This window comes from Carcharhinus amblyrhynchos, chromosome 16, assembly GCF_965287045.1.
Source record: "Carcharhinus amblyrhynchos chromosome 16, sCarAmb.v2.hapA, whole genome shotgun sequence".
NCBI lineage: Eukaryota > Metazoa > Chordata > Chondrichthyes > Carcharhiniformes > Carcharhinidae > Carcharhinus > Carcharhinus amblyrhynchos.
In genome coordinates this window covers 34,427,111-34,449,115 of record NC_137339.1, presented here as the reverse complement: position 1 = coordinate 34,449,115, position 22,005 = coordinate 34,427,111, and the positions used below count along the sequence as shown (strand labels likewise).

General features: G+C 41.8%; 1 protein-coding gene across 1 annotated transcript in view; it reads right to left on the bottom strand.

Annotated features, from left to right (window-relative positions):
* Positions 1 to 15,148, bottom strand: part of slc9a8 (solute carrier family 9 member 8) — a 64,494-nt gene extending 49,346 nt beyond the window's left edge. Inside the window, exons 1-4 of the mRNA XM_080205222.1 lie at positions 14,862 to 15,148; positions 6,290 to 6,474; positions 3,712 to 3,792; positions 1,193 to 1,251 (exon numbers count right to left, since the gene is read on the bottom strand). Coding sequence (XP_080061348.1) covers positions 1,193 to 1,251; positions 3,712 to 3,792; positions 6,290 to 6,474; positions 14,862 to 15,148 — 612 coding nt within the window. The remainder of the gene's footprint in view (positions 1 to 1,192; positions 1,252 to 3,711; positions 3,793 to 6,289; positions 6,475 to 14,861) is intronic.
* Positions 15,149 to 22,005: the final 6,857 nt, after the last annotated feature.

Genomic DNA, 22,005 nt, shown 5'->3' with positions numbered 1-22,005 from the left:
TTAGCGAGGTAGCCTCCGCCACATCAGAGAATTCCAGAGGTTCACCAGCCTTTGAGTGAAGAAGTTCCTCCTCAACTCTGATCTAAACTGCCCCACCCCCTTATCTTGAGGCTGTGCCCTCGAATCCTGCTATCCTTTCTAAGCGGGAAGAATCTCCCTACCTCTACCCTATCCATCCCCTTCATTATCTTATACGTCTCTATAAGATCCTCCCTCATCCTTCTAAACTCCGAGTACAGACCCAGTCTATTTAGTCTCTCTTCATAGTCCAACCCCCTGATCTCCGGTATCAGCCTAGTGAACCTCCTAAAAGACAAAGAGACATTTAAAAGACATTTTACACTGCTTCATTTTGAAACCAATTTAAAGCTTCAGCGTTTTGTAAAGTGTAAAAACCACCTCATGTCTCGCATCTAGGTAGAGTTGAGGGGCAATTTTTAATATCTGCATAGTTGAACAACTATGAAGAGAACATTTTGCTTTCTTGATTTCAAATTAAGCTAAAATAATTGTGACAGGTATAGACCAGACTGACAAAATAGACAAAATCTCCAAAATGACACATTATGAACAGAGGAATTTGCAAAGTGGTGCTTTTCTGTTGATTCTGAATTTCCATGGAAATGAAGTTAAATGTTTTAAATCAAATCTGAACGTATGTCATTGTTTAACATCTTCTTTTAATAAATCTGGTTTGTAGCTCACACATCAAGTCAAAATCTGATCGTGGTTATTTTTCTGATATTGAAAAACTAGAAGACCGGGGGAGTAACAACGGGGAATCTGTTTAATCCCCAGCCAATGCTAAGTGGACAGATATTATACATATCAAGCAAGAACTCTAGATGGGATTTTGTGTAATGCATGATTTTCATGTCTACAAATCACAGCCATTTGTTCTTTAAAAAGAAAAACATTGGGAAAAAAAGTTCTCTTTCAAATTTCTTTAAGATGTGAAAAATTGTGGCCACAAGTTACCACTACCCAAATTTAGGTGATTCATTTAAAAGTGTTGTTTGGTTGAGCAACTTGTTTGGTTAGCGTTGCTAGAGGTGTCAATTCAAGCTTTCCAGGAATGAATAAGTAACAAAAATACATAAATTCCATCCTAAAATAAAGATTCTGATCTGATTTTCACGATTGGGATTAATTATCTACTTTGTGTTTCATCACACAACAATTGAAAACCTACCTTCCAGTTAGCCCAGTGCTGAGATTCTATAATTTTAATCACGGCTCCCATTAAGATCCCTGAGAAAAAAAAGAAAAGGGTAACAATATATTGATATTATTGCAATACGATCATCTTAGATAATTGTCCTCTTAAATAAATTAACAAATTGTTTTAAATTGGACACATGATCTGAAACCAATTAAAACACAGAGGCAAGTACTGTAGCCTCACAGCTCCAGGGTTTAATTCCATCTTTGGGCGGCTGTTTGTAGAATATGAACGTTCTTCTCGTGTCTGCATGGGTTTCCTCCGGGTGCTCTGGTTTCCTCCCACAGTCCAAAGATGTGCTGGTTAGGTGGTTTTTTTAAAAATTCATTTGTGAGATAGGGTGTCACTGGCTGGCCAGCATTTATTGTCCATCTCTAGTTGCCTGAGGGCAGGTGAGAGTTAACCACATTGCTGTGACTCCGGAGTCGCATGTAGGTCAGACCGGGTAAGGACGGCAGATTTCCTTCCCAGATGGGTTTTTTCGACAATCGACAACGGTTCCATGGTCATTGATAGATTCTTAATTCCAGACATTTTTTATTGAATTCAAATTCCACCATCTGTTTTGACAGGATTCAAACCTGGGTCCTCAGAACATTAGTTGAATTTTCTGGATTAATATTCTAGCCATAATACCACTGGGCTATCGTCTTCCCCTCTGCTATGATAAAATTGCCTCTTAGTGTCCCAAGAGGTTGAGGTGAGATGGATTATACATGGTAAACATGTGGTGTTACAGGGATAGTTGAGAGAGGGGCCTGGTTAAAATATTCCGTCAGAGTAGCCTCGATGTATTGAATGGCCTCTTTCTACACTTTTGGTTTCAATAACTCTCTCAACTGGTATCCAAAGGAGTAGTACTAAAATATAGTACAACCAGAAGTAGATATTCAATTTCTGTTTGCATAAAACCATAATATTTCCAGAGAGTTCATTTTAAAGCAACAGGTGTTATATCAGGCTGGATATTATTGATTCAAGTATCACACTGCTCTTTTCTGTCCTCTTTGACGGTGCTATCCAGTGCAGTAGAGCTTCAGAATAGTGAGCAGAGATATTTTTTTACATCACTGTATTGTAAAGCGGTGCATTTGGCGAGGTACATTTCACCGAAGGAATGGAAACTAAAATACAAATCAAAGAATTTTACAGTTTACAATGTTGGCTGTTTGGTCTGTTTGTGCAATTTTTTGCAAGAATTACCCACATTCCCATTTCCCTGAAGTTACTCCATTGCATTTATTTAACCACAAAGAAACAAGCCACAGCATCCATCACCGTTAAGAACAATCAGCTTGTGAAATGTTGTTTCTTCAAACCGCTCAGTTCCCCAATGCAGTGTAGGACTGCAAATCACAAAACCTTCAAATTGTGAAAAACAGATGGAAGTTTATTGCAATTGTGAAACAAAGCAGGCTGTTTGAGAACAATTTTGGTTGGTGCATATTGAGCAAAGTTCATAAAAGATACTTTGTTTAAAAGAGTCATTACTTTCTTATTGCTTAATTATAAACTAACCTCTCAGTGTCAACATTTTGGCAGTAAGCCAGTAGGGGGAAAAAATTGTACTGATGACTCTTTCTCCTTTCCTTCCAAACAATCCCATGATCTTCCCCATCACATTAGTACAACTCAAATTATTTGCACTTCTGATCAAAGGTTGAAGAGAGGACATTAAGGAAAGGATTGGTATTTCTTGGCAAAAATAAAAATGGTTAGATTGTCTACTCTTATTTTCAACACAGATTATTCTCCATGCAACACAAAAAGAGGTAAACCACACCGAAGGTTATGCAATTCTTTCCTTTTAAGCCGAGATATGAAAATTCTAACAAAATAATTTATTGCCTTTATTGATTTTGTGTACACACATGAATGGATTTTATGAAAGTAGTAGCAACCATAAAAAGATTTATGTAACTATATAGTGCAACAGTGGATCAAAAAACAGAGGGCTACGATGCTTAAAATAGAACAAGTCAAGACTTCATAGAAGCATCAATTCTCTATCTTCCATAGCTAATTAAACTTATCCTGTGTACTATTTTTATATCCAGCAGATCATACTTGGGTTTTTTGGTAAAAACTCCTTTTTATCTCGGTCATCAGCCTAATCAGAATAGGAGGTCTGCCTGACTTGATGCAATGATAAGGTCATGTCTTTTTGAAGTTAGAGTTAATGGTTTGGTTACTTTACATGATGATCCACTATTTCTAATCTTAGCAATGGTAAGATATTGCAATTACACTGGCTGTACCAAGAGAATGTGGCTTCAAAGAGCAATTAGAACTTGGGTCACACAGAAGGGACTCCAATTTAAAGATGCCCAAGTCAAGAATTGTAAATATCAAATACACCTATTGCGTGCTATGGAATTTCAAGTAGCTTATAGAAAAAAGGCTCCCTTTAAGCATATAAATGCCATCCTAAAAAATAAAAATGATCTTGTTCAATGCATTAAATTTTAAAAAAATGACAGTTCACTTACCTAATGACACAACTGCCACACTTTCTGGCAGAAAATGTAGTTTATACTTGATCAGCAGTCGCACCAATATGATGCAAATAGCTGTGAAATTAAAATACAATGCAAGTTATGCATAAATAGCATCATACATAATATGTCAATATCTCAGCACCTCAAGTAAACATTATTTTTGGACAAAGGTCCACTCTACTTCCTATACATAGTATTTCCTATAAAACCAACCTCAGAATTTTCAAAATTCAATTGTTCAGTGCATCAACTTTCTACAAGTTCAAAAATTGTTCACTGCACAAAAGCAACTACTCAAACCACAATGCAAAATTACACTACTTTGATATTTAGACATAGTTAACAACATGCTAAGCATAATAAAGTTATAGATTGTAATTTTTCAAATCTGCAAACATGAAGACTTTGTTTGGACTAGATACACACAACTACCATCAGTACATCGGACTAGATACACAGAACTACCAACAACTGTTTGTTATTGATTTTTGTCCAAAAAAGTCTCTAACTAAATTTGTAAGGAAATCATAATAAACTTGACTTAGAAAAAAAACGCAAGTGGCAGGCTTTATCCTATGTTTACAAAACTGTCCTAATATAGCTAAAACACTGCCTGCATGCCACAACAGCACATTTCAATAATTCTCAAAAGGGAAATTATCTGGTATTTCCTTAGTTTTCATAGTAGTTTGTAAATAAGCCCATTTACTGCATCCAGAACTAAACAGCCAACACACTGCTCAATGACTGCAGTACCTTTCAGAAAACAATACTTCATAACATATGCAGCAAATGGCATTCATTAATTGTCACAGTTTAAATTATGTAAATACGATACAGAATTATGAAGCATAATGTTACATCAATAGTTAAGAGTTTTGTATGAATTGCCAAGAAAATCTGCAAGTAGCAAAGACTTAAGACCATTACCGAAACCACAAAACAAACTGTGCCAAATATGTAATAATGCTACAGAACAGATGATTTTAATAAGCACAGGTCATTGTGCCATTTCAGGCTCAAAGACTGATTAAAAAATAAGTATTTCATGGGACTTGGATGTTACTGGCTCAACCATCAATTTGTTGCCCATCCCTAATTGCCCATCAGGTGGTGGCAGCAAGCTGTTTTGTTGAACCACTAGTCCATGTGGTTAGCACTGCTACCTCACAGTGCCAGAGACCTGGGTTTGTTTCCTGGCTTGGGTGAATGTCTGTGCAGTGTCTGCATGTTCTCCCGTGTCTGCGTGGATTTCCTCTGGGTGCTCCGGTTTCCTCCCACAACTCCAAAAGATGTGCTGTTTCGGTGGATTGGCCATGCTAAATTCTCCCTCAGTGTCCCCGAACAGGTGCCAGAATGTGGCGACTAGGGGATTTCCCCAGTAATTTCACTGCAGTGTTAATGTAAGCCTATTTGTGAGACTAACAAAATAAAAATGAGAAAAGTCAGTGGCTTGGTTTAACATCTCAACCAAAAGACAGCACCTTTGAGTGCAGCCTAGATTGTAATGCTCAAAGCTTTGAGTGGGTCTTGAACCTAAACCTTGTGATTAAGGGACAAGTGTGTTAACAAAGACATAAGAGGAAAAAATAAACTTCTTTACAGGTATGAAGTCAATGCATCATTTCTCAGAGTTTGACCAGCCAGAATTAAAACAACCTTGTAATCACAAAGATTGTTTGTAAGAGTTATTTACTTCTCTAAATGAACAATGAGGCTTTTGGAAGAACTGTCATTCATGCATTGATAGAATTTTCAGTACATATAATTTTTGCCTATTGCAGTAAACCATTCTACATCATTATTTTTAAAAGTAAAAGTAAAGTTTTTTTGTTAGTCACAAGTACGCTTACATTAACACTGCAAAAAAGTCACTGTGAAAATCTCCTAGTCACCACACTCCAGCGTCTGTTTGGGTACACTGAGGAAGAATTTAGCATGAGGGAGAATGCACCTAACTAGCATGTTTTTTCGAACTGAGGGGGGAAACTAAAGCACCCAGAGGAAACCAATGCAGACATGGGGGGAAATGAACACACTCCGCACAGACAGTGACTCAAGTTGGGAATGAAACCCGGGTTCCTGGCGCTGTGAGGCAGTAGTGCTAACCACTGTACCACCAGGCCGCCCAATTAGAATAGACAATATCAGATCAAAGAAAACAGTTAATAATTGTATAATTACTGATATCTGAGGAGCTTTATTACTAAACATCAACATTTCTCTCGGCATTAGTTTGACAGCAGGGAAAAAAATTACTAGTTTAGGGTCAATGGGGTTAATCATAGACAATAGCTTAATGATTATTAATAAAAACAGAAAATGCCAGATAAACTCAGCAGAAACAGTTAACTATTCCGTAGAAGGATCATATGGATTGAAACATTATCTGTTTCTCACTCCACTAATGCTGCCAGACCTGCTCAGTTTATCCAGCATTTTCTGTTTTTAGTTCAGATTTCAAGCACCCGTAGAATTTTGCTTTTATTCGAGAGTTTGATGATTAAGACTTCAGAGAAAACATGAAATGAAAATTCAGAACACGTTAGTCTTATGCATTGTGACAAACCTAATATAAGCAGACTAAAGAATATAGTCATTCCACTTGACTGTTCTTCTTGTTGTGCTTCAGCCCCTGTCTGCAGAGGCAATATCGGTTTTGGTGGAGTTGGTGGAATTGGAGTAGTGACGGTGGTAATAGAAACTGAGGTGGCTTGCAGGGTGACATTTTGTTCTGTAGTGTTACTTGACAACCTGAAATTAATGAAACAGCAACATTGGTTTGAAAACAATTGGCTCATTTTTTGGCGCTGATTACAATACAAACATTTGTCACTTATAAATGTTGGATATTTATCCAATTAACTGACTCCCAAATTAAATGTGTCTAAATAAGCCAGATAGACAAAGAATACAATTCACTCATCACCTCTGTGTTCACTGACCTATACTGCCTCTAGATCAAGCAACACCTCAATTTTAAAATACTCATCCTTGTTTTCAAATTCACCCTGGCATGTCTTCACCCCTCCTTCTCTCAGCAATCTCTCGATCCAGAACCCTCATATCTGCGCCCATCTAATTCTGATTTCTTGAGCATCCATGATAGCAATTTCTCCAATATGATTACTATATTTTTAACAATCTAGGTTTTAAGCTCCGGAATTCACTCCCTTAATCTCTCTTTCATCCTTAAAGGTGCTTCTTAAAATTTTGAACTTTTCTGGTTGGCAATAAAGAACCATTACCTAGTAGGATAACTATATGTAATATCTCCAAGTTTGCAGATGATACAAAGTTGGGTGGGAGGGTGAGCTGTGAGGAGATGCACAAATACTCCAGGGTGATTTGGATGAGCTGAAAGAGTGAGCAAAATGCAGTATAATGTTGACAAACGTGAGGCTATCCAATTTGGTGGCAAAAGCAGGACGACAGATTATTTGAATGGCTATAAATTAAGAAAGGAATATGCAACAAGGTCTGGTGTTCTTATACTGCAGTCGCTGAAGGTAAGCAGGCAGGTAGTAAAGAATGCAAATAATATGTTGGCCTCATAACAAGAGGATTTGAGTCCAGGAATAGGGATGTCTTGCTGTATTTACAGTAAGAAGTCTCACAACACCAGGTTAAAGTCCAACAGGTTCATTTGGTACCAAAAGCCACTAGCTTTCGGAACATTAGTCCTTCGTCAGGTGAGTGGGATTTCAGTTCACAAACAGAGCATATAAAGACACAAACTCAATTTACAAAATAATGGCTGGAATGCAAGTCTTTACAGGTAATCAAGTCTTAAAGGTACAGATAAAGTGAGCGGAGAGAAGATTAAGCGCAGGTTAAAGATGTGTATTGTCTCCAGCCAGGACAGTAAGTGAGATTTGCAAGCCCAGACAAGTCATGGGGGGTTACACATAGTGTGACATGAACCCAAGATCCCAGTTGAGGCTGTCCTCGTGCGCGGAACTTGGCTATCAGTCTCTGCTCAGCGACTCTGCACTACTGTGTGTCATGAAGGCTACCTTCGAGAACGCTTACCCGAAGATCAGAGGCCAAATGACCGTGACCGCTGAGATATTCCCCAACAGGAACAAAACACTCTTGCCTAGCGATTGTCGAGCAGTGTTCATTCATCTGTTGTCGCAGCATCTGCAGGGTCTCCCCATACCTCGGACATCCTTTCCTGCAGTGTTCTCTTCCTGCTGGGGAACACTTCAGCGGTCACGAGCATTCGTCTCTGATCTTCAGGTAAGCGTTCTCAAAGGCAGTCTTCACAACACTCGACAGCGCAGAGTCGCTGAGCAGAGACTGACAGCCAAGTTCCACACACGAGGACGGTCTTAACTGGGATTTTGGGTTAACGTCACACTATCTGTAACCCCCACGACTTGCCTGGGTTTGCAAAATCTCATTAATTGTCCTGGCTGGAAATAATACACATCTCTTTAACCTGTGCTTAACCTTCTCTCCACTCACACTGTCTGTACCTTTAAGATTTGATTACCTATAAAGGCTCACATTCCAGCTATTATTTTGTAAATTGAGTTTGTGTCTTTATATGCTCTGTGAACTGAAATCCCACTTGCCCGAGTGGCTTTTGCTACCAAATAAACTTTAACCTGGTGTTGTGAGATTTCTTACTGTGTTTACCCCAGTCCAACGCTGGCATCTCCACATAGAACCATAGAAAATTACAGCTCAGAAACAGGCCTTTTGGCCTTCTTGTCTGCGCTGGACCATTTTTTGCCTCGTCCCACTGACCTGCACTTGGACCATATCCCTCCACACCCCTCATCCATGAGCCCGTCCAAGTTTTCCTTAAATGTTAAAAATGACCCCGCATTTACCACTTTATCCGGCAGCTCATTCCACACTCCCACCACTCTCTGTGAAGAAGCCCCCCCTAATATTCCCTTTAAACTTTTCTCCTTTCACCCTTAACCCATGCCCTCTGGTTTTTTGCTCCCCTAGCCTCAGTGGAAAAAGCCTGCTTGCATTCACTCTATCTATACCCATCAAAATCTTATACACCTGTATCAAATCTCCCCTCATTCTTCTAAGCTCCAGGGAATAAAGCCCTAACCTATTCAATCTCTCTCTGTAACTCAGCTTCTCAAGTCCCGGCAACATCCTCATGAACTTTCTCTGCACTCTTTCGACCTTATTTACATCCTTCCTGTAACGAGGTGACCAAAACTGTACACAATACTCTGAATTCAGCCTCACCAAGGCCTTATATAACCTTACCATAACACTCCAACTTTTATACTCGATACTCCGATTCATAAAGGCCAATGTACCAAAAGCACTCTTCACAACCCTATCCACCTGTGACGTCATTGCTGTATTTATATACATCATTGCTGTATTTATACAGGGCCTTGGTGGTGAGGCTATACCTGGAATACAATGTGCAGTTTTGGTCTTCTTATCTGAGGAATGATGTTCTTGATACAGAGGGAGCGCACAGACGTTATATCAGACTGATTCCTCGGATGACAGGATTGACGTACAAGGAGAAATTGAGTTAGTTAGGATTATATTCGCTAGAATTTAGAATAATGAGTGGGGGGGGGGGATCTCATAGAAATCTATAAAATTATAACTGGACTATGCAGGAAGGATGTTCCCAATGGTGGGAGTGTCCAGAGCCAGGGATCATAATCTATGGATAAAGGGTAAACCTTTTAGGATTAAAAGGAGATATTTCTTCACCCAGATTGCAGTAAATCTATGGAACTCGCTACCACAGAAAGCAGCTGATCCCGAAACCTTTAATCTTTTCAAGATGGAGCTAGATACAGCAACTGGGGCAATGGAAATCAAAGGATATGGGATGGGGGTAGGCAGGATCAAGCAACTGAGTTGGATGATCGCCATGATCATAATGAATGGCAGATGGGGTGCAAAGGGTCAAATGGCCTCATTCTGCTCCTATTTTCTATTTTTGTATGTAACTATGCTAATAGGCTGAAATACTGAGATAGGAAAAACTACCCGGAAAATACTAAACAATTTGTTTATTTCCTCACACTGACCCATTAGGTCAAATGTTACATCCAAAACCCACCTAATTTTCTGCCTTTCAAAAGTTAGCTCTTTACATCTGAACTTCATACAATGGAGATATTGTAATTGCCAGCAATATGAACAGTTACCAAAGTGAAATTGTGCAATGTGATCTCAAAGACTTTTAGTACTTTGACAATGCAATCATTGTGGTTTCAATTCTGCAAACATTGAATGTAACATTGAAAGCAACAATAATCTGATGAATAACAAAGCTATCTTAACATTTGCCTTTACTTCTAATTGCATCATTCACTTCACTTTATTACCTAATGTTCATGTTTACACATTTTGGCAAACAACCCAAAAGGAAGCACCTTCACGGAACCAGCTAATGTGCAAATTTGCTCAATTATGTAATGTAATTTCGAGGAAACTTTATTCAAGGGGCATGATTTTGTGGGCCCATTAGTCGCAGGCACAAATTCCATCATGGCCGCAAAATATCGCAACAGGCCAGAAATGAGGTTGTGCCAGCGAAATCTCTGATCGTGATCTTCCAGGCCCTCTCTGATGACGCTATCAGGTTCATGCCCAGGAAGGTGTGAAAATCAGATGTGAATGCATTTCAATGGCTTTAATGAGGTTACAGTCAAATCTTCAGGCACCAATGAATCTTCTTGTCCATCAGCATGATGTTACATGGGCACAACTTACTGCCACTTTTTAAATTGGGGAACCAGGCATTGGCAAGCATTTTGAAATCATGTAGTGGCTGTCCAGGAATCTTAAGTATAAAGGTATAACAGCAATGAAGTGTCAGAATGGTGCAGCCCAAGAAAGAATGGTGCCCATTAACCTTTCCTAACCCTGGTTCAGAGAATAATTGAGTATTTGTGCCCTTTAACATTCCTGAAACTCATGTTTAAACAAATTGGCCTTAACTATGTCAGCTGCCCACAGTCTCAAAGTTGAGGATACGGGTGAAAGCTCACGTTTCAAGGTTGATGTTTGAGTACAGGGAATCGACAGGGAACATGTGAGCATAGTCGCTGGATCCCAGCGCCTGCCATTAGCCCTCAAGTTATACGTAGACATCCAATTGACCCTGCCCATGAGGAATGGGAGACCATTGAAACAGCCTGTCAGATCCTCAGTGATGAAGAGATTAAGGGAGGAAACAACCAGATGGAAAGCTACACTGACTCTGAAGGGGCGAAGACATTGATTGGGGTCGGTCAAGCGATAAAGTTCAAAGGGATGCAAGTCAGTGACAGCCACTGGATCAGATGTAGGACTGGCTGCTTCCAGGACCAGGAAGACAAAGGATTTTGGTAGGGTCCAAAGCTAACTGTCTGGGATACCAAACTATCTCATCTCTTGCAGCTTTCCGAGATGTTTTGGGATGGAACCAGTGGAGTTAGTAATTCTGCTTATAACTGTGCTAGATAAGCATAGACTCCAGCAACTATAAGCAGCCAGGAGGCCAGAATGCGCAGGCCAGGATTATAGGCTGGCTGCAGTATAAGCCGGGGAGGGGTGAGGGGCTGAACGAGGCCCATCAGGACACAAGGGCTGTGGGATTTGTCACAAAAACCGGTGTGCCACAGGTGCAGGAGGATCATCGATGGCACTTGTGGTACTATGCATCCCAAGGCATCAAGTAGTCCCATATATTAACAGGAAGATATTCCACTCCCTTAATGTCCAGCTGCTGTGTGGCTACCAGGTGAGGATTGTGCACACGTGTACACATTATCCAGAGAGTGTGCATGATAGCTTTATCCTTGGGCAGTCATACATCCCTGTGATATTCAATATCCACCCCAGGCCGCAGACATGGCTCTTCGGTGTCAAGTGATACCCACTGAGGTCTTGGTTGATGATGCCAGTGCAGAGGCCTGAGGTAGAGCCATGCGACAAGGAGGTTCACAGTGTCACCTGGTCTGCGATCGAGCGGTTCATCAGCTTGCTTCAGATATGTTTCTCTGCTTGACAGGTCTGGTGGGGCCCTGCAGTACAGTTGCCAGAGAGTGTCCTACATCATAACTATTTGCTAAGAGCTGCATAACTTAGCGTAGCAGCAGGTGCTTCCCCCAGGAAGAGCTAAACGCTTCCTCCGATGAGGAAGATGTCCAGTAGGAAGCGTATGGAGAGGCTGAAGAGAAGCTACAAGATGGAGGCTAGGTGAGGGTTTGCATGGGCAAGAGGATCAGGGATGCCGTAATGGTTCCCCGCTTCGCACAATAAAACCATCAATGTTGTCCAACAGCTCTACAAGCACTCCTCCTCCTCTTCCTCTCCCCCCCGCTTCCGCCCCACAAGACCTTTGTAACCACCCATCTCATCTGGGTGCAAGGCCTGGGGAGCATTTGGGCATGCTTAGCCGATCAATGCAGGAAGATGTTGACAACTCTGAGGAAAGCTCTGATGCTTCTCAGCTACTGCTCATGTCTGACTTGTGTGTTTCAGTTGCCACCGAATCCCAGATCTTGTGTCAATGAGGTAAAGGCGTGCATCTCTTTGTCCTAAAGCACTAGAAGGGGATTAGGGCCAAGAGTCTGGGTTCACTAGTGAATGCCAGAGTCCTTCCAGGATGTACGTTATTTTCAGTTTGAGTGGGCCTAACTTTTTCCCTTATATTGAAGGCCTATGAGAAAAGCTGTGCCCAGATGGGGTGAAGGCCTCTTCCACTTGGGAGGAAGGTCAAAAAGAGTGAGGCCTTAAAGTAGCGAACAACAAGAGATTGAGGAAGGGAAGGTTGGAAGATTCACCTTCTGTATTTGTCCTACTGGGGGGATCCAGAACAAGAAGATACAATCATACAATTAGAGCTAGTCATTTAGGAGTGAAATCAGGAAGGACTTTTGCACAAAGGATGTCATGTTTTCCTCCACTGAGAGGATTCTGGATCGATTTACATTTTTAATTCATAGATTAAGAGAATGTCAAGTAATATGAAACAAAGCCTGGCAAGTGGACTAAAAGCTACGGATCAGCCATGGCTTATTTAAATTCCAGACTGGTTTAGTTACGTCAATTCTATAAGAAGTAATGACTTCAAGGAGAGGTTGGAGAGTCAAGTTAGATTTTGCAACTTTACTCAGTGGGTGACATATGCATGGAATGCACTGCCATCAGTAGTGGATAATTATATCAGCAAGTTCAAGCGATGAACATCTATTGAAACATTTGCTGGAAGGGTTTGACAAATGATATGTAATATAATAGTTCCCAGGTATTTGTACCAGCCAAATAAATCACAATGGCCTGGTATAGGTCAGAATGTACAGAATCTATTTGAAAAACTACGACATTGCTTTTATTGGACTTATTAATTGATGACTGAAGAAAGGACTTGAGTGTACATAGCATCTTACATGGTCTTAGGAGGCAACAAAATGCTTTTGCTGTCAAAGTAATCTTGCTATGTGCTTATCATTGCAATGTAGGAAAAATGGCAGTCAGTTTGTATAGAGACGGGTTCCATGAAGAGCAATAAAATACATGGGCAGGTAATCAATTTTCAGTTGGTTGAGGGATGAGAGATTTCCCTAATCTTTGGAGTGTCTTAGGATCTTTTACATTCACCAACCAGAAAGACAGACTCTTGGTTTAACATCTTATCTGCATTGACAGAGCAGTACTGTGTCCATTCAGCAATGAAGTGCTACTCTGAAATTTCTACTTCCTGGAGTGGGGCCCGAACAGAGAACCTTATGACTCAGAGGATAGCATGCTACTTAGTTTTACAATCCTGTCAATCCAAAGCAATATTACTTGGTAAAATGGAGGCAGTTAAAAAAATTCAGAGTACTGTTGTATCTCTGGGTGTAACCAAGTGACGTGTCATCCTATTCAAATAGCAGCACCTTCAATAAATTGCACTGCATTGCCAAGAAAAAGTCAGCAATAGGTCTTGTCCTAATATACATCAAGACAATTTCATGCCAGGATCTTCGGTATTGAGAACAAAATTCCCAAATTAGAAAGTATGACTGAAGACTTCATAGAATCCCTATATAGTACAGGAGGAATCCATTCAGCCCATTGGGCCTCTACTGACAGCCATCCCACCTTATCCTCGTAACTCCATATATTTACCTTGCTAATTTTCCCCACAAAACTAAGGCCAATTTAGCATGGCGAATCAACCTAACCCACGCATCTTTAGACTCTGGGAGGAAACGAGAGCACCTGGAGAAAACCCACACATCACAGGAAGAACATACAAACTCCACTCAAGACAGTGACCCAAGCCAGGAACCAAACCCTGGTTCCTGGCGCTATGAGGCAACGATGCTAACAATTGTGCCACCTTGCCACCGACAAAGCAGTGGTTCAACCCAGTGGTTCTCAGCTGACTTAAGTCTGTACAAGAGTTGCTGACAGTATTCATGTCAGACTTTGAAGTCTTCACAACACTGCACTGTTATAGTGAATGAATAATTCTTCAACAGATTACTAGCATTCCTGTACAAAAATTAAAATTTGAAAGCAGTGAAGGAGCACGTTAGAAGTATATAAATGGTCTGGTCACCAATTCAATACGAATAAACCAAGCATTGTTCAGTAATTTATTTTGAAACCAGTGAACCAAAGTTCCTACAGTGCAGAAGACAGCTATTGGGCCCATTGAGCCTGCAGTGACAACAATCCCACACAGGCCCTGTTCCCGCAGCCCCCACATATTTACCCTGCCAATCCTCTTGACACTAAGGGACAATATAGCATGACTGATCAAACTAACCTGCACATCTTTGCACTGTGGAAGGAAACTGGAGCACCCAGAGGAATCGCACGCAGACATGAGGAGAACATACAAACTCCATATCACCCAAGGCCAGAATTGAACCCAGGTTCCTGGCACTGAGAGACAGCATTAACCATCGTGTCACCGTGCTGCCCCGATGTTAACTGCCACTCTACTAAGTCACTTTGCATTCATGTTTAAAATATGCAAAAGCATCGCAAAACATCTTTAAAAGTCGTGAAAAAGTTTTGGTTCTGCTTCTTACAGCTTGCTTTAAAAGACTGTGAATGATTTTACAAACCACAACAAAATACAAGTTGGAGGAGTTTAACCACCCTCCTGGCAGCAGCCACTTTGGGGCCTTATTGTCCATTTTCTGCCTCACCTGTCTGCGTGTCCTTTGGATGCTGAGCCGCCACCTTGGGCAGATGTGTGGCCGCTGGCAGGTTTAGGGTCCGGCTGGGACGGAAGAGCATCCCGCTGCTGACTGCTCTTGGGCTGGTCCAGGTGAGGCGATGGCAGTGCCGCAGCTCCAGCCGCTACCTGCCCGGCCCCGGCTTGACCGTCCGCCAGCAGCCAGTCGCACCTGCTGCAACGAGCCGCCAGTAAGACGGCGACCACCACCGCCACGAGGTTAACAGCGCAACTCCCGGCCCCTGCCACAGCCGCCATCCCTCCCGCTGGGTGCTATGGCCGCAGGTACGGAGAGCTCATCAGTAAATCCCACCGCAGCCTCCGGCCGCCTGTCTCACCACGTCCGGTCACAGCACAGCCTGCCGGGAGATGTAGTCCGCCCGCCGGGAGGAGAACTACAAATCCCAGAGTGCCCCTGGGCAGAGTCACTTACCTGTGGGGCATGCTCAGCACAGCATTGGCACTTCCAGCCGACTCCATTCATTCAGCTTGCTGCCATAAGCCTGGTGGCATATCTATGTTCAGGTTAGCAAAAAAGATACAAAAGCCTGACACGCACTAACCAACTCCAGAACAGCCTCTTCACCAGGTCCCTTGAGCTGTGAGGCAGCAGTGCTAACCACGGTGCCACCGTGCCGTCCGGCCTGCTTCATTCTGCTACTCCATTCGTTCAACTTGCTGGCATAGATCTGATGGCACATCTATGATCATGTTAGCAAAAAGATACAAAAGTTTGAGATCACAGACCAGCTAGCTCCAGAACAGCTCCTTCCCTGCTGTCATCAGACTTTTGAATAGACCTACCATATATTGAGCTGACCTTTTTCTACACCCTAGCTATGGCTGTAACATTACATTCTACACTCTCTCCTCTCCTCCCCTATGAACTCTGTAAACGGTATATTTTGTCTGCATATCACACAAGAAACAATACTTTTCACTGTTTCTCAATACATGTGAAAATAGTAAGTTGAAATGTATTTATTAGTGTCACTAGTATGCTGACATTAACATTGCAATGAAGTTACTGTGTAAATCCCCTATTTGCACACTCCGATGCCTGTGCGGACACACTGAGGGAGAACTCCGCGTGACCAATGCACCTAACCAGCATGTCTTTCAGACAGAGGGAAGAAACCGGAGCACCCGGAGGAAACCCATGCAGACACTGGGAGAATGTGCAGGCTCTGTACTGACAGTGACCCGGGAATTGAATCCAGGTCCCTTGAGCTGGAGGCAGCAGTGCTAACCACTGTGCCACCGTGCCATCCAACCTGCTTCATTCTTCTACTCCATTCATTCAGCTTGCTGGCATAGATCTGATGGCACATCTATGACCATGTTAGCAAAAAGATACAAAAGTCTGAGATCACATACCAGCCAACTCTAAAACAGCTTCTTCCCTGCTGCCATCATATTTTGGAATGGACCCACCTATTAAGTTGATCTTTCTCTACATCCTAGCTGTGACTGTAACACTATATTCTGCACCCTCTCCTTTCCTTCTCCCCATGAACAGTATGTTTTATCTGTATAGTGTGCCAGAAACAATATTTATCACTCCATACCAATACATGGTGACAATAATAATAAATCAAATTAAATTACCAGTGGTTAAGGTATCCCCAAAAAATAAATAGTAGAAAGCTTTGTAAGTTTTTTTTTGCTAATGAGCTGCATATACCTTAACTATTAAGGAGTTCAGCATGGGAAGTTTGACTAATAGTTCAACAGCTATTAATTACAGAGTAGTGTTTTATCTGTATCTGCGACAGCTGTTGACTAATAGTTTAAATGCTATTAATTACAGAGTAGTTTTAAAACTGTGGTATAAAGGTATGGCACAAATGGGTTAATGTGAGACTGCATACAGTACCACCTACACAATGATGTAAAAGGGCATATGACCTACGCCCTTGAGTTAGTGTGGTATTGGACAGAGCCACATGAACATAGCTGCATGGATACAGCTCCTAGCATGTTTCCTTCACTGTATATTTTAAATAGTTCCAGTAGTCAACTCTTCAAACATGTGGCATCTGCACTTACCAGAAATGGGGAAAAAAAGGAAGAATTACTAAATATTTTGGGAACATCATGGATGTGCAATTTAGTAAAAAGCAAGTAGAATTTAGAATTTGACTGACTCGCAAGGCAAAAAGTAAAATGCAGAACAAGAGTTTGTAGGCGGCCACTGTTAAAATAAATTCAAACTGAGTGCCATTGCCATTGCTGCAGAGCCCACCAAACCCGACAAGTGTGGGCAATCTCTGTCTTTGAGTGAACAGTGATGCCCTCTTAAAAGTCAGACAGCTCTTAAAGCAGAACATACACTTTTAAAATTTTGAACATGGATCAAAATTCCGAGTCAGTTCAGACTGTGATCCAAGGCCCAGATCAAGTGCAAAATTGAGGACTTTGGAGGAAAGGATTCTTAAAGTACAGCATTGCTTCATGTTTAAATAAAAAGTCAGAAGAGCAGATGAACATGCTGCCTTACTCTATAGATCTGACTGTGCATTGCATTAATGCAAGAAGGAATTAATGAATCATCTACAAAATTCAAAGAGGCACAGGGCAGGATTTTATGGCCTCGCTGGAGCGAGACTGGAAACTCCCACCCGAGGTCAATGGAGATTTCTGTTGTTGGACCCGATTCTGAGGTGGGCGAGGTAGTAGAGTTCTGGCCATTAAAATCATTTGACATTTATTTTAATCTATGAAGTAATAAAATACTTGAAAGAGCTAAATCCAATGGCCAGGAAATCCTGTTGATTCATTCATCAATGATCTGTACAGGATGGCAGAAGGTTGCAAGTACGGATATTTTGAAATCACAACACATCAAAGACAGAAGAATGATAGGAGTACTGGATGACACACCCTTTTGTCTCCTGCAGGCAAAGCAAGATCTAACTCTGGAAAAACCAACCTGATAGTTAGACAGTCAGAACTTCAAGAGCCGCACAAGATCATTTTGAGAGGAGAGAATAAATTGTGGTTCATGCAGAGGTCAATCCTAATCCAGCTAGTTAAACAACAATGACATAAGGACACTTGACATGAAGAAGAGCAATACCTTATCTGGCTAGCAGAGTGATCAATGGAACAATATAAAATGAAGTGCTCCCTCGGATGAGATCAATGCCTTGCGAGTTCAGCCCAAAGCTTTCAATACAATAGGATTGGATGCCATGGAAAACAGTGCAAGGCAAAAACTCTGAAATCATAAAATTCCAATGGTGCAGAAGGAAGCCATTCAGCCCATTGAACCTGCACCAACAACAATCATACCTAGGGCCTGCCCCATAACTCTACATATTTACTATTCCAGTTCCCCTGACTCTAAGGGGCAATTTAGCACAGCTAATCAATGAAGCCCATGCGTCTTTGGAGTGTGAGAACAAAAGAGCACCCGGTGGAAACCCACACACACATAGGGACAATGTGCAAACTCCGCGTAAATAGTCACTCTTGGCTGGAAATTGAACCTGATCCCTGGCAGTGTGAGGCAGCAGTACTAACCACTGTGCTGTCCAAATATGCATTAAAGTTACCCACAAAGTTGAGACGGCAAGCCCAGAAGACACAAAGGCATTCTTCTTAAGTGAAGTCAAACATTTTGCTTTCTTTGTGAGCCATATCATTCTGGACCTGGGCACAAATGTATGAATTAGGAGCAGGAATAGGCCTACTACAAAGCATAAGGCCACAATTTACAAATGAGTACTTTGCGTACATTACCACCACATCCAGCTTTCACCACTGCACCAGCTCTATGGGAGATGCTTACGGTCAAATGGGGAGGCTGAAAGAGGGACCCGTAAAGTAAAAGTCCTCCCAGAAAAAGAATGAGGACTTGCCCACAGCACCGCTCACATACAGGCCCATGCTTTTCCTATGAGATCTGTCCTTATTCGATGATGGGCAGGAAACTCAAGATACAACCCCCAATTCTGCCCAAAAAAACTCACACCAATGCTGATAACCAAGGACTACCAGGACATCATAGTAAGCAGGCAGAAGTAGGCTTCCACTAGGCACTATACCGAACACTTGTCACAATTATAGAAAGGTGACAAGGTGTGGTTTAAACACACTGACAGAAAAGGTACTGTTATTGGAAAAGATGAGGACCAATCTTATTCCTACCCGACTGGCACTACAGGAAACACAGCTGGGAGAAACAAGAGTCTCCACCTCATCGATAGACTGCTTGTCCTCAATGTGCAATGGGGAGGTTGCGAGGAACAGATGCTAAAACATCCTCCAAACCTACAGAAAGAACCAGCAGTGACACCACTCCTCTGATATTAGTGCAAGTTAAATATGGAAGGGTTTTATGGTCTTCAGACCACCTGAACCTTCGAATTCAAGGACGTGAAGGGATAAGATGGCAAATGACAATGTGATAGTAATAACAATACAAAACATAGTGTACACTATAAATTTAGGGCACCACAATGATTAGCCTCGCTGCCTCACAGTGTCAGGGACCCAGCTTCAATTGGCCTTGGGTGACTGTCTATGTGGAGTTTGCATGTTCTCGCCATGTCTGCATAGGCTTCCTTCAGGTGCTCCGGTTTTCTCCCACAGTCCAAGAGTATGCAGGTTAGTTGGATTGGCCATGCTAAACAATTGACCCTTCATATCCCAAGTTGTGTAGATTAGATGGATTACTCATGGGAAATGTGTAGGGTTGCAGAGATAGGGTGGAATGGTGGACCTAGGTCAGAGAGACAGTGCAGACTTGATGGGCCAAATGGCCTCCTTCTGCATTGTAGTGATTCTATGATTCTGTGAATCATTTAAAATGTATTAGATAAAGACTTGGGGGTGCGGTGTAAGGGTCTGGCACATATAGACCCTTACACCGCACCCACACAGTAATGTAAGAGAGCACATGATGAGCAGATGGCAGATGAAATATAATGCAGAGAAGTACAAAGTGCTACATTTTTGGAGGCAGAATGAGGTAAGGCATTATAAACTGAAGGGTACAATTCTAAAAGAGGTGCAGAAACAGCAAATCCTAAGGTTGATCTGCACAAATCATTGAAGGAAGCAGGGCACGTTGAGGAAGTGTTTTTAAAAAAGATAAATGGGATCCTAGGTTTTATAAATAGAGACATAAAATATGAAAGCAAGGAAATTATGATGTACTTTACCATTATAAAACAGGGGTTTAGCCTCAATGAGAGCATTGTCTCTAATTCTGGGCACTGCACTCTGGAAATGTGGCCAAGTGGCCAATGGCCTAAGCAACTAGACCCAACATAGAATTGAACACTAAATTAAACACAACTAAACAGCTTCTGCAAGCAAGGCCTGACGGAATGCAAATGGGCCAAGATTACAACATGTCAAAAGTCAACAGGGACCAGCCCAGACTTGTCCTACATATTGAATAGAAGTGCTCAACCTTAACAATGGAAGAGTCGTTATGGCCCGAAATCCATCAAAAGGTACTCAGGTAGCAGAATAGAAGACATGATGTTTGTATATTCCTTAGTTTCAGCCAGATTCCTTGGAACCATATCTTGTGCAGAGTTTGCATATTTTCCCTGTGTATGCATGGGTTTCCTCTGGCTGCTCCAGCTTTTTCCCACAGTCTGAAAGACGTGCTGGTTAGGTGCACTTGCAATGCTAAATTCTCCCTCAGTGTATCCGAACAGGAGTTGGAGTGTGGCAACTAGGGGATTTTCACAGTAACTTCATTGCAGTGATAATGCAAGCATACCTCTGACACTAATGTGTAAAATTTAGAAGGGGGATATAGGTCTGTCAGTTACACCCAAGAAATAGACACTTTCGTGACCTGGCCTAACCCTCATTGGATGCTGTGACACCTGCCCTGTGACTGCATTGGCTGAAAGCCAGAAAACATTCCAGAAAGGCTTGGAGAAAGGGATAAAAACAGACATCTGGAGAAGGGCCCCAGCGAAGCCGCAATTGGCCTACAACCTGTGATGATGGAAGAGGACAGGTGCAATCCACCTTTGTACCAAGAAGACCCTGAGTTCGTCTGTCAATGTGAACTCAGTGAATTGAATCCAACAGCTCGATCAATTTCATCAGAGCAGGGAACGTGCATTTTTAATTAGGTTTTCCTTGAAGGGAAGTTTAAGCAAACACAGAGCATAAAAACTGGGCTGTTGCTTAGCAACAGAGGCCACAGGGGACTAGAAAGAGGTTTGAGGTTCAATATGCTAATTATTTTCTAAAACCGAGGCAGCAGTTGTAATGCCCGTCACCATGTGAGCTCCCCCAATTTGTTATGATTCTGGACTAGAAATTGGACCCCCAAATTGTTAAGCTCCTTGTTGAGGAGGGATGAACTGTCACCCAATCAATGTTTAGCACCCTCGGTTGGTAACAAGGAGATTAAAAAAGGATCCTTTCCCTCCTTTTGTCATTCCAAATCATAGAATCCCTACAGTGCAGAAGGAGGCCAATCAGCCCATCGAGCTTGCAGTGACAATAATCTCAAACCCTATCCCCATAATCCCACATATATACCCTGATAGTCCCTCTGATACTAAAAGGCAATTTTTTGTGGCCAATCACCCTAACCTGCACATTTTTGGTCAGCAGGAGGAAATCAGAGCACCAGAAGGAAATCCATGCAGGTACGGGGAGAACGTGTAAAGTCCACATAGTAACCTGAGGCCAGAATTGAACCCAAATCCCTAGTGCTGTGAGACAGCAGTGCTATCCACTGTGCCACCATGCTGCCCCCAAATGATATTAAAAGGAGCCAATTTAACCAGGCTCTCTTGAGTTAAATAAAAAATTTATTAGTTACTAAAACGCAAGAAAAAAATAATAAAAATGAAACACACAAACACAAGATGAAAAACAAGAAGTGAGTCCATAAATAAAAGTTAAAAAAAAATACATGAATCAATCCTTGGCTTGTCTGTGAGGAGTAGCTGGTGAAATGTTGCAGTTGTTAAATTGGGTGATTCCGGTGGCACTGACTTTGGCAGTTGAGCAGTTAGTTTGGTGATTCTTGGTTCTGCAGGTTAGCTGAAAGGAGTTCACCTGTTTCCTTTTCAACTATGACTTTGCTGACTTGTGACTTGCTTCCAGCAATTGGAGAGGGAGAGACATTT